The following is a 14,042-nucleotide window of genomic DNA, read 5'->3' as shown; positions in this document are numbered from 1 at the left end:
GGGCAGTGTTTATTATGAACACACATTTAATGAAGTGCTGTTTGCAGATTATCTCAGATCAGACCTCTCCCCATGAGAGCAGCGGCGCTTGTTTCCCCTGCAGAGATGCTCAGTCAAGCAGAGAGGCCCCCACAATGCAGCTTCCATTGAATTTACCTACATTATAGGCAGGTAAATCTCCGCCGATAAGAAGTGTCAGCGTGACAGCAGCTATTGTGCTAGAATAGTATGTCCAGCGGAGCATACTGTGTGCACCATAAGGCCTCGTTCACACAAGCGATACGGATTCTGTCCGGATCTGTTCAGGAAAAAAACTGATGGTTTTGCAGGCAAGTTAAATCAGTATTTTCTGCGATTGCGTTCAGTGTGTGCGTCTTCCTGTCCGGATTGTATTTGGTCTAGGGCTCATGCACACGACCGTATGTATTTTATGGTCCGCAAAATACAGATCCGCAAAAAAAATACGGATGACATCCGTTTTTTTTGCTGATCCATTGTAACAATGCCTATCCTTATCCACAAATCGGACAAGCATAGGACATGTTCTAACTTTTATGTGGAACAGCCATGCGGACATACGTAAACGGAATGCACACAGAGTCATTTCCGTTTTTGGGGGGGGACCCATTGAAGTGAATGGATCAGCATATGGGCGGCAAACAAAACGGAACAGACACAGAAAAAAAATACAGACGTGTGCATGAGCCCTTAGATGCGTTTTTCCCCTGCATAGAGAAAAAATGAAGAATAACAATCTACATCTCCTAGCAGCTATCCGTAAAAAATGCATTGAATCCGGACGCTTTCCGTTTTTCACACAAGCCCCATTCACTTCTATAGAGCTAGAGCTGCGTGAAAAATGCACAATGTAGAACATGCTGCGATTTTTCCTGAACGCAGAGATGATGCGTGAAAAATGAATTCAGAATTCTGTCCGATGCTAAGCATTCACTACACACATCGCATTTGGACAGAAAACTCGCTCGTGTGAACTTGCCGAGGCTCATAGCTTGTCCGCCCCCACCCCCTGCATGCGCCTAAATTTACTCATATGTAAAGAAATTACAGTGGATCCAATAAATATTTCTGCTCCATAAATACTGCCATATATTCTTTTGGGAGCATATCTTTAGAAAATGAAATTATCTAGGTGACCACTGAGATCGCCACTTGGTGATCAATGTTCAAAATCTGATTCATCCCCTGGCATTAAATTCTCCGTCTCATCCTTCATTCCATAATACAGATCATCAGTCTCAGAGTCTTGGCTAGGACCTGGAGTGAATGAGACATTGCCAGGTTCATCCTTCCCACCATAATTATCACCCTGGTGGGGACGTTGATAGCTTTCATGTTTTAGCTCTGGATGGACCGTCTCATAGGACAATGTGACTTTGGTTCCCTCAGATACAGGAACATCTATTAGATCGATTCCTTCTCCAAAGATGGGACTTTGTAACTGAGCCGTTGTCTTGCCTATCTGCCAGTCGTCACTGCTGGGAAGAGATGAAGTACTGCTTCTACCATCTTCAGAGGCTGTCAGGTTGGTGTCTTCTTTAAGAGAGGCAAGGGGTGCAGACTGGCTGCGGAGAAACAAAGCAGCATCAATGGCAAATGTTCCTTGCAAGGAATTATCATGCAGATGCAGATGACCTCAAATGCAAAGTCATATCTTCATTGAGGTTAATGGAAGTTATGGAAGCCTTTGAAGCCCTCACTGATGTGAGCTGCCCATTAGAACTGGAAACCCCTATTGAGGTGACCATAGATTTAGAGGCCATCTCAAATTATTCATACCCTATCATCTTGAGTAGTAGTATATAATATCCAACCTACAGTATGTCATGTGTACAGTGTTCATTTTAGGATATGGTCAGATATCATAGTCAAGTATCAGAATAATGTCAGTGTGAGGCAAAATACTATCTCTGACCCCTGACTCTGGCACCTCACCCTGACCCCTGACTCTGGCACCTCACCCTGACCCCTGATTCTGGCACCTGACCCTGACACCTGACTCTGACACCTGATTCTGGCACCTGACTCTGGCACCTGACTCTGGCACCTGACTCTGACACCTGACTCTGACACCTGACCCTGGCACCTGACCCTGGCACCTGACTCTGGCACCTGACTCTGGCACCTGACTCTGGCACCTGACCACTGACACATGACCTTGATGTCAGGTGTCAAGGTCATGTGTCAGAGATAGTATTTTGCCTCACACTGATACTTGACTATGATATCTGACCATGTTCTAAAATGAACACTGTTCATGTGAGATAATAGAGATGTACAGTATTTGATCATGACCACTCTTCTATAAGGTGTTGATACGTACCAGTTGGCTTCAGAGATCGCATGCTCCTCCTTGCAGACTGTATTCCTATGTATCTCTACCTTGGCTTGAACTTTGGCCTGTGAATCCCTCATCACTGACTGCAGTAAAGGAGGAACCGATTGGACTAAGTTGTCTTCTCCGAGCTCCTCCACTTTGATCTCAATCTGTTCATAGGATGGTAGAGTGGCTTCGTATCTCTCAGCATCTTTACTGCTTGTGTAACATGTGGTTGACCTGATAAGACATTCATGCAGCAAAAATAATGCAATGTGTTTTATTATAGTTCATATCTTGCTGTGTCTTAAACAACATCAAGTGTCTAGTGAAAGACTTCACAGCTGGCCCAGCCATACACCTGGGTGCAGTCCAACAATCCTGGGATCTTCAGATTTGGACAACAGAAATACTTGGTACTGCAAATAGCCATTTTAGATATTTATCTATCTTAAAGGGGTTGTCCCACTAAAAATATTCTACAGCTTCCAAACCAGCCCCTAGATCTGAATACTTTCGTAATTGCATCTAATTAGAAATGTATTATACTGCAGCTACGGAGTTATTCAATCAAATCTGTTTGTATAGCGCACCTAGCTGGTTGATCTTTTTCTGTCTTGCTCACTGAGATGGAAGCACATGCTCAGTTCCATCCTTCAACTGCCACCAGCTGCAGCAGACAGGACACGCCACCTGAGAAATGACACGTCCGCTATGCTGCCAGCTTGAAATAAATCAAATAGAACAATTGGGGCAATTAATGGGGAGATCTCTCGATCCAGGCGAGGTACAGGGCTGGTTCTAGCTATGTTAGAAAGAAATTGTCATGTACTGAATTGTGTATAATTTTCATTTTTTTATAGTATTCATGGGACAACCCCTTTAAGTGATTTACTCTATATTTATCATGCAAAAATGTCGGCTTTCTCTATGTGTGATAATGTGACCACTAAAATGTTATTTGGATAGAAGTGATTAGAGAAATTTGTCCAAGACAAGTTTTATGAAGGAGACAGAGCCGTATGTGATTCCTTTTTTTAAATTATGTATTTTTATTAATATTTTGAAAATAATATTTTTTGGGGGGTAAAGCCCACATAACCCCTATAGTGTCTAAATGATGCTCTCTATCTGCTTTAGCCCAGTAAAGTAATATAGCCACCACATACAGCAAGAATGTATGGATGTCCACCATCCAACCAACCCCACCCCTCCTGGAATACAATAAAATGACAATTCATGTTTACATTTGTAACCACCGTGGATTAAGAACATGCCTTAATGCACCACCACCTAATAGGTGGACTATCAATAGATCCACATTTCTCCCCTGGCAAACTTCCATATGTGTGCTTTCTTATCTACAGCCTGTGTTAGCTGCCCTGCTTGGATGCTTTCACCCCACTCCACACTATGATCTGCCACGTGCAACCTCTCCTCGCCATTCTTTCTGCTGAGGGCAAGAAGAAGGAGAACAGAGAGCCGTCCGAAACAGAAATAGTGTTCTGATGGATTTATGTCAATTCCTACAGCACCACTAGCCTAGGTGAAGGATTTACACACCCTCTGCAGAAGCAAAAATTCAGTGCAAAGATGTCAATCACCTTTTATGTATACAGTACCTTTTCAACTAAATTTTGTACGGCTCCACTGCATCTAATATAGAAAATAAAGCAACTTTGCAAATGATTGGTTAAACGTATTCATCCTACCAGTTTCTGTCTATGGGAAGCCTATGGGCGGGCGTGGACATAGAGAAGACTGGTACCAAAGCAAGAGTAAATTGAAGCCCCCTCCTAATGCTGCTTTACATCATCATGATATACTCAAAACTGGACAGTCTACAGTGTGTATGTCCTACCTATCTCTTTTGGAACATTAGGGATGTGTAATTGTGCTTCCTTCCAACTATCCCCTACTTCTGATGTACAACTGTTTGTAGACTGTTACCATGGAGACACATACGTCCGTGTAGGAGTTGCAGACACAAAATAGAAGGACATTTTTTAATTAAGTGTATTTGCAAAATCCATTCATGTACTGAATAAATAAAAATTCTTGGAAAAGTATAGCCTCAAAGTGGAGGCACAGCAGGAGTAGATGTTTATCTGCTGTCATCAGATCATGCGTCTATTGTATATACAATACTGTTCTTCTAAATTATCCCTGATAAAAAACGTTCTTGTTTTCACTATGGTTTAATAAGATGTGCCTGCTAGATAACCTCGGCATAGCTTCCATTTTACACATTGTAATAATGTTTGACCTTGGAGTAAATGGCATGAGGAATAATCTGTAGGAATACCGTATGTACAGTTATAATGATTTAGTCTAATATCTGGAGACATACCACTGCTTCTGAGGGATTTCAGTATTAGAAAACGCTGGAGACTTCTCTGAGAATGGGACAGTTTCCATATCCACAGGGACAAATGTGATCTGTGAAAATATTACAAAAATCATTGCACTGGAATAATTTATACAGTTATGTCACAGAACCTTTACATACACACACTACTATATCCCACCATAGGGATAATAAACACAGTGATGTCACAGTACAGGGATAATAAACACAGTGATGTCACAGTATAGAGATAATAAACGCAGTGATGTCACAGTACAGGAATAATAAACACAGTGATGTCACAGTACAGGGATAATAAACACAGTGATGTCACAGTACAGGGATAATAAACACAGTGATGTCACAGTACAGGGATAATAAACACAGTGATGTTACAGTACAGAGATAATACACACAGTGATGTCACAGTACAGAGATAATACACACAGTGATGTCACAGTACAGGGATAATAAACACAGTGATGTCACAGTACAGAGATAATAAACACAGTGATGTCACAGTACAGGGATAATAAACACAGTGATGTCACAGCACATGGATAATAAACACAGTGATGTCACAGTACAGAGATAATAAACACAGTGATGTCACAGTACAGGGATAATAAACACAGTGATGTCACAGTACAGAGATAATAAACACAGTGATGTCACAGTACAGGGATAATAAACACAGTGATGTCACAGTACAGGGATGATACACACAGTGATGTCCAGTAACACGGGATAGATAAACACAGTGATGTCACAGTACAGAGATAATAAACACAGTGATGTCACAGTACAGGGATAATAAACACAGTGATGTCACAGTACAGAGATAATAAACACAGTGATGTCACAGTACAGGGATAATAAACACAGTGATGTCACAGTACAGGGATAATAAACACAGTGATGTCACAGTACAGGGATAATAAACACAGTGATGTCACAGTACAGGATAATAAACACAGTGATGTCACAGTACAGGATAATAAACACAGTGATGTCACAGTACAGGGATAATAAACACAGTGATGTCACAGTACAGGGATAATAAACACAGTGATGTCACAGTACAGAGATAATAAACACAGTGATGTCACAGTACAGGGATAATAAACACAGTGATGTCACAGTACAGAGATAATAAACACAGTGATGTCACAGTACAGGGATAATAAACACAGTGATGTCACAGTACAGGATAATAAACACAGTGATGTCACAGTACAGGGATAATAAACACAGTGATGTCACAGTACAGAGATAATAAACACAGTGATGTCACAGTACAGGGATAATAAACACAGTGATGTCACAGTACAGAGATAATAAACACAGTGATGTCACAGTACAGGATAATAAACACAGTGATGTCACAGTACAGAGATAATAAACACAGTGATGTCACAGTACATGGATAATAAACACAGTGATGTCACAGTACAGAGATAATAAACACAGTGATGTCACAGTACAGAGATAATAAACACAGTGATGTCACAGTACAGGGATAATAAACACAGTGATGTCACAGCACAGGGATAATAAACACAGTGATGTCACAGTACAGGGATAATAAACACAGTGATGTCACAGCACAGGGATAATAAACACAGTGATGTCACAGTACAGAGATAATAAACACAGTGATGTCACAGTACAGGGATAATACACACAGTGATGTCACAGTACAGAGATAATAAACACAGTGATGTCACAGCACAGGGATAATAAACACAGTGATGTCACAGTACAGAGATAATAAACACAGTGATGTCACAGGATAGGGATAATAAACACAGTGATGTCACAGTACAGAGATAATAAACACTGATGTCACAGCACAGGAATAATAAACACAGTGATGTCACAGTACAGAGATAATAAACACAGTGATGTCACAGTACAGGGATAATAAACACAGTGATGTTACAGTACAGGGATAATACACACAGTGATGTCACAGTACAGGGATAATAAACACAGTGATGTTACAGTACAGAGATAATACACACAGTAATGTCACAGTACAGGGATGATACACACAGTGATGTCACAGTACAGAGATAATAAACACAGTGATGTCACAGTACAGGGATAATAAACACAGTGATGTCACAGTACAGAGATAATAAACACAGTGATGTCCGAGTACAGAGATAATAATAATCTCATTGATGTAATAATGCAGGGATGATGAACACTATCTGATAGTAGAACAATCCTGATCACAGTGTATCACTATAAGCATTTAATGATGCCACAAAGCAGGCTTAACAAAGTAATATCACTGTACAAAGATAAATAAAAAGTCATAGGTAAAAGTTATTAAACACAGTGACGGTAGAAAACTCACCGAAAACAGTTGAGCACAGCATTGGATAGGGCATATACCCAGTGTGCTAATCAGCTGCAGCTCCACTCCCGAGAATAAAGTGCAGCGTCCCACTACAGAGTAGTGGTACACTGGAAAGAATGGATTTCTGTGTGGATTTCTGTGTAAAAATATGCCTTTACTGTATATAAATGCATACTGTATTATTAAGCCATATTCACAGCCACCACTAGAGGGGGCTGGTGTCATCCTTTATATATAGAGAGAGGAGGAACATGCTAGAGTTGAGAGCTGAGTCTGTGTAGTGTAGTCTGAGACACAAGAGAAAGCAGATGCAAAAATGTAGAGGCCAGTTTCACACTAGCGTTAGATATGTTCGGCAGGCTGTTCTTGTAGGGAGCAGCCTGCCGAAGATGTCTGGATCTGACACTGCTGGATGCTACGTGATACCCTCCGACCCCATTAGGGTCCATTCAGACGTCCGTTGAACGGGTTCGGATCCGTTCCGCAGTTATGTGGAACGGGTGCGGACCCATTCATTTTCAATGATGCCGGGAAAGATGCGGACAGCACACAGTGTGCTGTCCGCATCTGCATTTCCGGTCCGCAGCTCTATAAAATAAATAGAGCAGCTGCGGACAAGAATAGGAATGATCTTCTAAGTGTCGGCGATGTTTGGCGTCAGTGTTTTGCGGTCCGCAATTTGCAGACCGCAAAATACTACGGACGTTTGAATGGACCCTAAACTATACTAAACACAGAAGAGACACAAATATTTCTATTATACCTTTTCTCTGTAGGGTCCACTCCTGGTTTTGGCTTACAAATACTGACCAAATACTGATGCAAAATACTGACCAAGTATTGACCATATAAAAGAGGCCATTACAGACCATAGTATGACTTTAAGGGGACAGTCCTGTTGGTTGCCTGAATGCTTATACTAAAGTCAGCTAGAGAAGTGCCGTATAAGGAAGACTGCTCTCAACAGACACTTTTACCTAGTAGTTACCTGTGCGGTCGTGTCTTCTGTAACATCTGTGCAAAGTGCATTTTATGGACCAACTGCCAGTCCACTGCATGCTAAGAACTGTAACTGATGTGCTTCAACTTAAAGGGGTATTCCCATCACAGACAATGGGGGCATATCGCTAGGATATGCCTCTATTGTCTGATAGGTGCGGGTCCCAGAGGTGCGGAATGGTCCAAGCGCTCTCCCCATACAATTGAATGGGAGCGCACTGTGCTTGCGCGGCCACCGCCTCCTTTAATTTCTATGGGGCCGGCGGAAATAGCCGAGCCAGCGCTCAGCTATTTTCGGCGGCCCCATAGAAATGAATGGAAGGCAGCTGCGAATGTGCAGGATTCGGCTCTTTACCTTGGGTTTGTGGTGGTATTACGGGCTCCGGCCCTTGGAGATCCTCAGTAGGTTCAGGGCGGTTGCGCCTGGCATCCAGACTCTGGCGTACCGCCATGCGGCATTGGCCTTTTTGGTAGGCCCGATATCCTTTCTGGGCCTCGGCGGCGGCGATTTCTTCAGCCCGGCGACGCAGTTCTTTTCGGCAGCGAGGTCTTGCCTCTGGCTCAACGGTTACGGGCTGCCAAAAGACTTTCGTCCCCAGGAAGAAAGCCTGGTGCTGGTAGGTCTCCGGTTCCGGCGCTAGTTCCGCACCGCTTTCTGGCTCTTCCTAGTCCTCCTGGTGGTGGTCTAGTTACCACAGTGGCGTAGGGGGCCTCTCATGCCCTCAGCGGGGGTAAATTCTACGATCTCCCCTACCTGGAGATTGTGCAGACGATCTGGCAGGTATGTCCTCTTTACAGATCTTCGGTTTACAAAATAATTATGCCCTTTTCCCTGATCGAGAAAAAATCTGTAACCTTTTTCTTTGTCAAAGGAGAGAACGGTCCCCAGCCGTCTCTCTAATTGGGGAAGACACTCTCCAGGATGGTCCACCAGCCGCTTGGTCAGCTCCTCAAAATATACTTTTGTGTGATTAACTCTCGCAACGCCGGCGGGTCTGATTTCTGAGAACAGGGCTTGCCTCTGTGGGTCTGGTGGCCCAAAGCCGGCCGGTCTCCCCGGGAGTCACTGCGGCTCCTCCACGGGGTCATCATCAGAGATCGGCACTACCGTTAGTTGCGCCGTAGGGTATGGATAGGGCGGTGGTTCAGTTCCCAGAGCTCTCCATCTGGCACTTTGGAGCTGGGCTTTTCTTGCTTGCTCATCTGTCGCTTCATCCATCGAGGAGGCATCCTCTCCAGTTGTAGGCAGCGTTCTCTCGGCCATGACAATTCTTTTCTTAGGCAGCAAGTTCTCACCCATGATAATTTTCCATAAAATTTGACATAAAATCTTAGATTTTTCAACTTTCGACAATGCAATTTTGCAGTAGGGTTCTTGTACACTATTCCAATGCAGTCTCCGTCTGCATAAATACTTTTTTCAGCTCAATAAAGGTGTATATCTGACACTGCTAATTCCAAGTCTCTCTCAAAAGCACATAAGCAGTTTATTCTGTTAACTCACTGTACACAGAACTTTGATCTATTTGCATAAGGCACATGGTATTTGGATCCAGTTCACACAAGGCGCAGAGGAATTTATCCTGTTTGGGACGCTAATTTGATGCAGCCACCGAGCCACAGGGGTAATATATGAGAGTGTTGGTGGGCCGATGGGGGTAGTAGTTTTACTCACTGTTCCAGCAGGCAGCGATTGGAAGGACAGCACTAAATCCTTAGGGGCATCACCAGCCAGATGGTAGTTGAGGTGCCCTTGGTGGTGTGGGTGTTTAGGGTGCCTTGGAGGCCGGGTCCCCGATGTTCGTGAGACCAGCACCATTAGGTGCAATGAGAGATAGTGCCAAATATGGAGAGAGTCAGGAATTAAACAAACTGAAACTTTACTTGAAGTATTTGCCTTGAGGTAGTTAGCATCCACACAAATAATGCCTTGCTTCACAGAATAAGCCTACATGCACACAAACGTATGTGTTTTGCGGTCCACAAATTGCGGATGGCGTCCGTATGGCATCAGTTTTTTGGGCGGATCCATTGTAACAATGCCTATCCTTGTCCGCAAAACGGACAAGAATAGGACATGTTATATATTTTTTGCGGGGCTACGGAACGGAGCAACGGATGCGGACAGCACACGGAAATGCGGCTTGGATGCGGAACCTGTGCATGTAGCCTAAGGATGAGCTGCAACTCCAGACAACAGGCTCGGTGAGGCAGTTTTAGACAGGTTCCAACTTGACTTAAGTGAGAGAGTGACACTTTCCTTGGTTCTGGTCTTGCTCTGATAACCCAACCGTTCAGTACTTGGATCTTCTGAATTAGAATTTGGCAACCAACAGGGCGGTCTCCCTAGCGGCAGGCATTACTCATCTGCTCCAATCTTTGAACAGGTTGCTTCCGTAAATCCACTCCGTTTCTGGCTAGTGGCTCTATAAGAAGGGATCCAATAAGTCCTGGGTCAGGCTTCTAGATATATATATATATATCGCCCTACTGGGATGTGCTCAGAGGCACAGATAAGAAGCTACATACTCTCCTCTCCTTCACTAATCTCTCATCTAACTCACTGTGACTGACCTGTTCTATATAAATGATGTGATAGCACCTCCTAGTGGTGACTGTGTGTAATGCGGTTACCAGCCTGTTGTGAGGAGTTGGCAGCTATTTCAGAAGAAATAGAAAATGACATAAAATGACATACACAAAGGTTTGAAGTCTCCTCTTTTAGCGCATAGTGGGACGCTGCAAACATACACAGTGATCTCACAGTTTGTGAATCATGGACACAGCGATGACCCAGTATGGGACTTATGGACAGTGTGACAGTATGGGGGATACTGGGTACAGTAATGACACAGGACAGGGAAGGAAAATGCACAGTACAGAAGCAATGTACATAAGAGAAAAAGAGCAAATGAGTGAGCACCGCAAAAAAAAAAAAAAGAGATATAAATCAACACCAACAAATATACAAACCTATAATCAAAACTATTAAGATGATATGAGGTGTCACATGACAGGTGACATACAGCACTGTGAATGACAAAAATACGAACTGACAAAAATATATAAATGTAGCTGCTATCATTTGTTCTTATGTATTTTGCAAAACTTCACATAATCAATTTGGTCTTAAAGGGGTATTGCGGTCAGGGTTGCCAACCGTCCAGAAATTTCTGGACAGTCCGTAAAAATAGAAGACTTTTTTCCTGTGTCCGTGAAAAAATAAATAGATCTATCTGTGATTTTATTTTTATTTTTTGAGGCTGGTGGTAATTATCATCATTTTAGAGCTCGCAGTAAGTGCTGGTACTGAGGAGTTATCAGTATATTGAGCTATAGACATGTATTACTTACAATCTTTAGCATTCCTTGTGCTATTACAATATGTCCGTGAAAAATGTTGGCTGTCCGTGATTTTGGGATAAGTTGTCCAGAAAAAAAAAAAATTCTGGTTGGCAACCCTGATTCCGGTTGTGTGAAGTACTGTACTCTGTGGAGTTCCCCAAAATGAATGGTGGGGCTGGTTGGACTGCTGCTCCATTAATTTTTGGGGGTGTTCCAGAGATAGCCGAGCACTGTACCCGGATATCTCTGGTACTGCCATAGAAATGAATGGCTGCCCGAATGGGGTCCCCGTTCTGGTGATCGGTGGGGTTCCCAGCAGTAGCACCTCAACTGATCTCCTAGCTATCCCCTGTCCTGTGGATTGGGCATAACTTCACACAATCGAAATACCCATTAATAAGTGAGTTGTGTATGTACATGATATATGATACTGAATGTTTTTTATATCTTTATTGCACTTTCTAACCCCTAAAAAATATTGTGAATGTTTACAAATGTTAAAAAATTTATATATATTTTTTTATTTTATTTTGTGGCTGATCACTGCTGCTTGTCGGGTCCCAGCTTCTTGATATCATCACACATCGATGGACTGTCATCTAGCATCATGTAGCCCATAAAGACAATCACTGACTAATTAGAACTTTCAACCTTTTAAGGGGTTGGAGAACCCCTTTATAATAAGATTCTGGGATTGGGATTCTGACTTGGATGTCTTGTAGAAAATGTCTGATACGAGATAACAAGAGCCTGTTACAAAATTCAGAACATACTAAGACTGATTGTACTACTGAAACCAAAACTGTTCTAATTTGTAACATTTTTTATTTTTACTTTTTATATCAGATAATTGCATTTAAAGATGAATGCTCTTCCATCATTAGCCCCCTAACAACATTTACTCAAAACTAGAAACATGAAAAAATTCCCCCTTTTTTTATTTCCATAGACAATAAGAGAAGATGCTCCTACCTTGGGGTAGCACTGACAGATGCTCCAGGTGATCCCTATAAACACCAGTAACACCCCTATACAGCAGAATGTGATGTATATCTGGGGTTTATCCACACTCATAATGAACATGCCAATCATAATCAAGAAAAATCCCAGGACAATGATCCCATAGCGGAATGTTTTATCCTCAGCCATAGTCTTCGGATGGGGGTAAAAAAAAAAAGTTTCCCTCGGGGTTACTGGTAAAAGTGAAGGCGGCCAAGTATGAAAGAGGGAATTAAAGTGACAGGCGTCACCGAGGCAGGACGTCCTTGCTGATCTCCAGTCTACAGCGAGTGCTTTACCCCAATCAGACCAGTCCTGACCAAAGTTGATCAAGCCAGTTCTAAAAAAAAGTATTGGAATGAATGCAAATAGTTTCCTGAGATTTCCACTCCAGTGATGCTGCACGCCTCTCTTTAACCTTCCCTGGAGGTATAAATACCCAGGAAGGTCTACACCTAACCTGTTGTGTATATAAATGAATGGCTGGCTAGACCTCTGCCTATAACATTGTACCTCTGCAAATCTTTACAGGTATTTTCACCTCTCTTAGTGTGTAGACATGTATACAGCGTTATCGTGCATTATAGATTTGTCCACTTAAAGGGGTTGTGTCATTTCAGCAAATGGCATTTATCATGTAGAGAAAGTTAATACAAGGCACTTACTAATGTATTGTGATTGTCCATGTTGCTTCCTTTGCTGGCTGGATTCATTTTTCCATCACATTATACACTGCTCGTTTCCATGGTTACGACCACCCTGCAATCCATCAGCGGTGGTCGTGCTTGCACACTATAGGAAAGAGCACCAGCCCATATTTCTCTGTCCAACTCGCTGGGGTGGTCGCAAGTGCTCAGTTGCCCCCTTCGGGCCCTATTTACTGTTAGGCTAGGTTCACACCTGAGCGTTTTACAGCGCGTTCCTACGCGCTGTAAAACGCTCAACAGGCAAAAACCAATGTTTCCCTATGGGCATAGTTCTCACCTGAGCGTTTTACAGCGTGTACGAACGCGCTGTAAAACGCCCTACGCCCCAAGAAGTACAGAAGCTTCTTTGGGGCGTATTGTCTCGCGTTCCCGCCCATAGACTTCAGCAGGAACGCGCCTAAATGGGCGTTTGCTTGTTTCTGCCTATTAAAAACGCCCAATACAAACGCCCTAAAAAAAACGCTTATCGAATATGCTCATGTGTGAACCCAGCCTTAGAGGCTATGAGGAACATTCAGATGTCGAATAAATTACCTTAATTTAGGTAAAGGCACAGTTCACACAGGTGCAGCTGCAGGTCCTATGAAGAAAGGATCCTTAGGTCTCGGGGGGGGGGGGGGGGGGAATTCGATGACTGCCGGTTACAGAGCTGGGAGAAATAACAGATGTCAAACAAAATTCCCTTGTAGAGAAAGATACTAGAAGGCACTTAGTAATGTATTGTGATTGTCCATATTGCTTCCTTTGCTGGCTGGATCAATTTTTCCATCATATTATACGCTGCTCTTACCCAGGGGTTATGACCACTATCCAATCCAGCAGTGGGGGTCGTGCTTGCACATTATAGGAAACAGCTCCAGTTTATGGACACCCCTGTGGTCCCGGCCACCAGAGAGGCTGGCACTTTTTCCTATAGTGTGCTGGCACTGCCACCACTGCTGG

The 14,042-nt window shown here is 43.0% G+C and overlaps 1 protein-coding gene across 2 annotated transcripts; it reads right to left on the bottom strand.

Moving 5' to 3' along the window:
- Positions 1 to 595: 595 nt before the first annotated feature.
- BSND (barttin CLCNK type accessory subunit beta) lies at positions 596 to 12,693 on the bottom strand. Of its 2 annotated transcripts, none has more exons than XM_044301733.1 (4): positions 12,367 to 12,693; positions 4,686 to 4,774; positions 2,342 to 2,575; positions 596 to 1,583 (listed from the first exon to the last, which is right to left on the bottom strand). In XM_044301733.1, the coding sequence occupies exons 1-4, from the start codon at positions 12,541 to 12,543 to the stop codon at positions 1,178 to 1,180; spliced, it is 906 nt and encodes a 301-aa protein (XP_044157668.1). In that variant the 5' UTR covers positions 12,544 to 12,693; the 3' UTR covers positions 596 to 1,177. The 2 variants fall into 2 exon arrangements, with proteins under 2 accessions (XP_044157668.1, XP_044157670.1); XM_044301735.1 differs by lacking the exon at positions 12,367 to 12,693 and adding an exon at positions 9,934 to 10,117.
- Positions 12,694 to 14,042: the final 1,349 nt, after the last annotated feature.

The sequence above is a fragment of the Bufo gargarizans genome, chromosome 7, assembly GCF_014858855.1.
Source record: "Bufo gargarizans isolate SCDJY-AF-19 chromosome 7, ASM1485885v1, whole genome shotgun sequence".
NCBI classification, from domain to species: Eukaryota; Metazoa; Chordata; class Amphibia; order Anura; family Bufonidae; genus Bufo; species Bufo gargarizans.
Note: the sequence above shows the minus strand (reverse complement) of the source record. Positions and strands in the feature narration are given on the sequence as shown.

Excerpts from the sequence above, each read along its gene's own strand:
- BSND (XM_044301733.1), bottom strand. The coding sequence starts at position 12,543 with ATGGCTGAGGATAAAACATTCCGCTATGGGATCATTGTCCTGGGATTT. Across the intron at positions 4,775-12,366 it reads TCTGTCAGTGCTACCCCAAG|ATCACATTTGTCCCTGTGGA; the intron begins GTAGGAGCATCT and ends ATATTTTCACAG. Across the intron at positions 1,584-2,341 it reads GCGATCTCTGAAGCCAACTG|CCAGTCTGCACCCCTTGCCT; the intron begins GTACGTATCAAC and ends GTTTCTCCGCAG.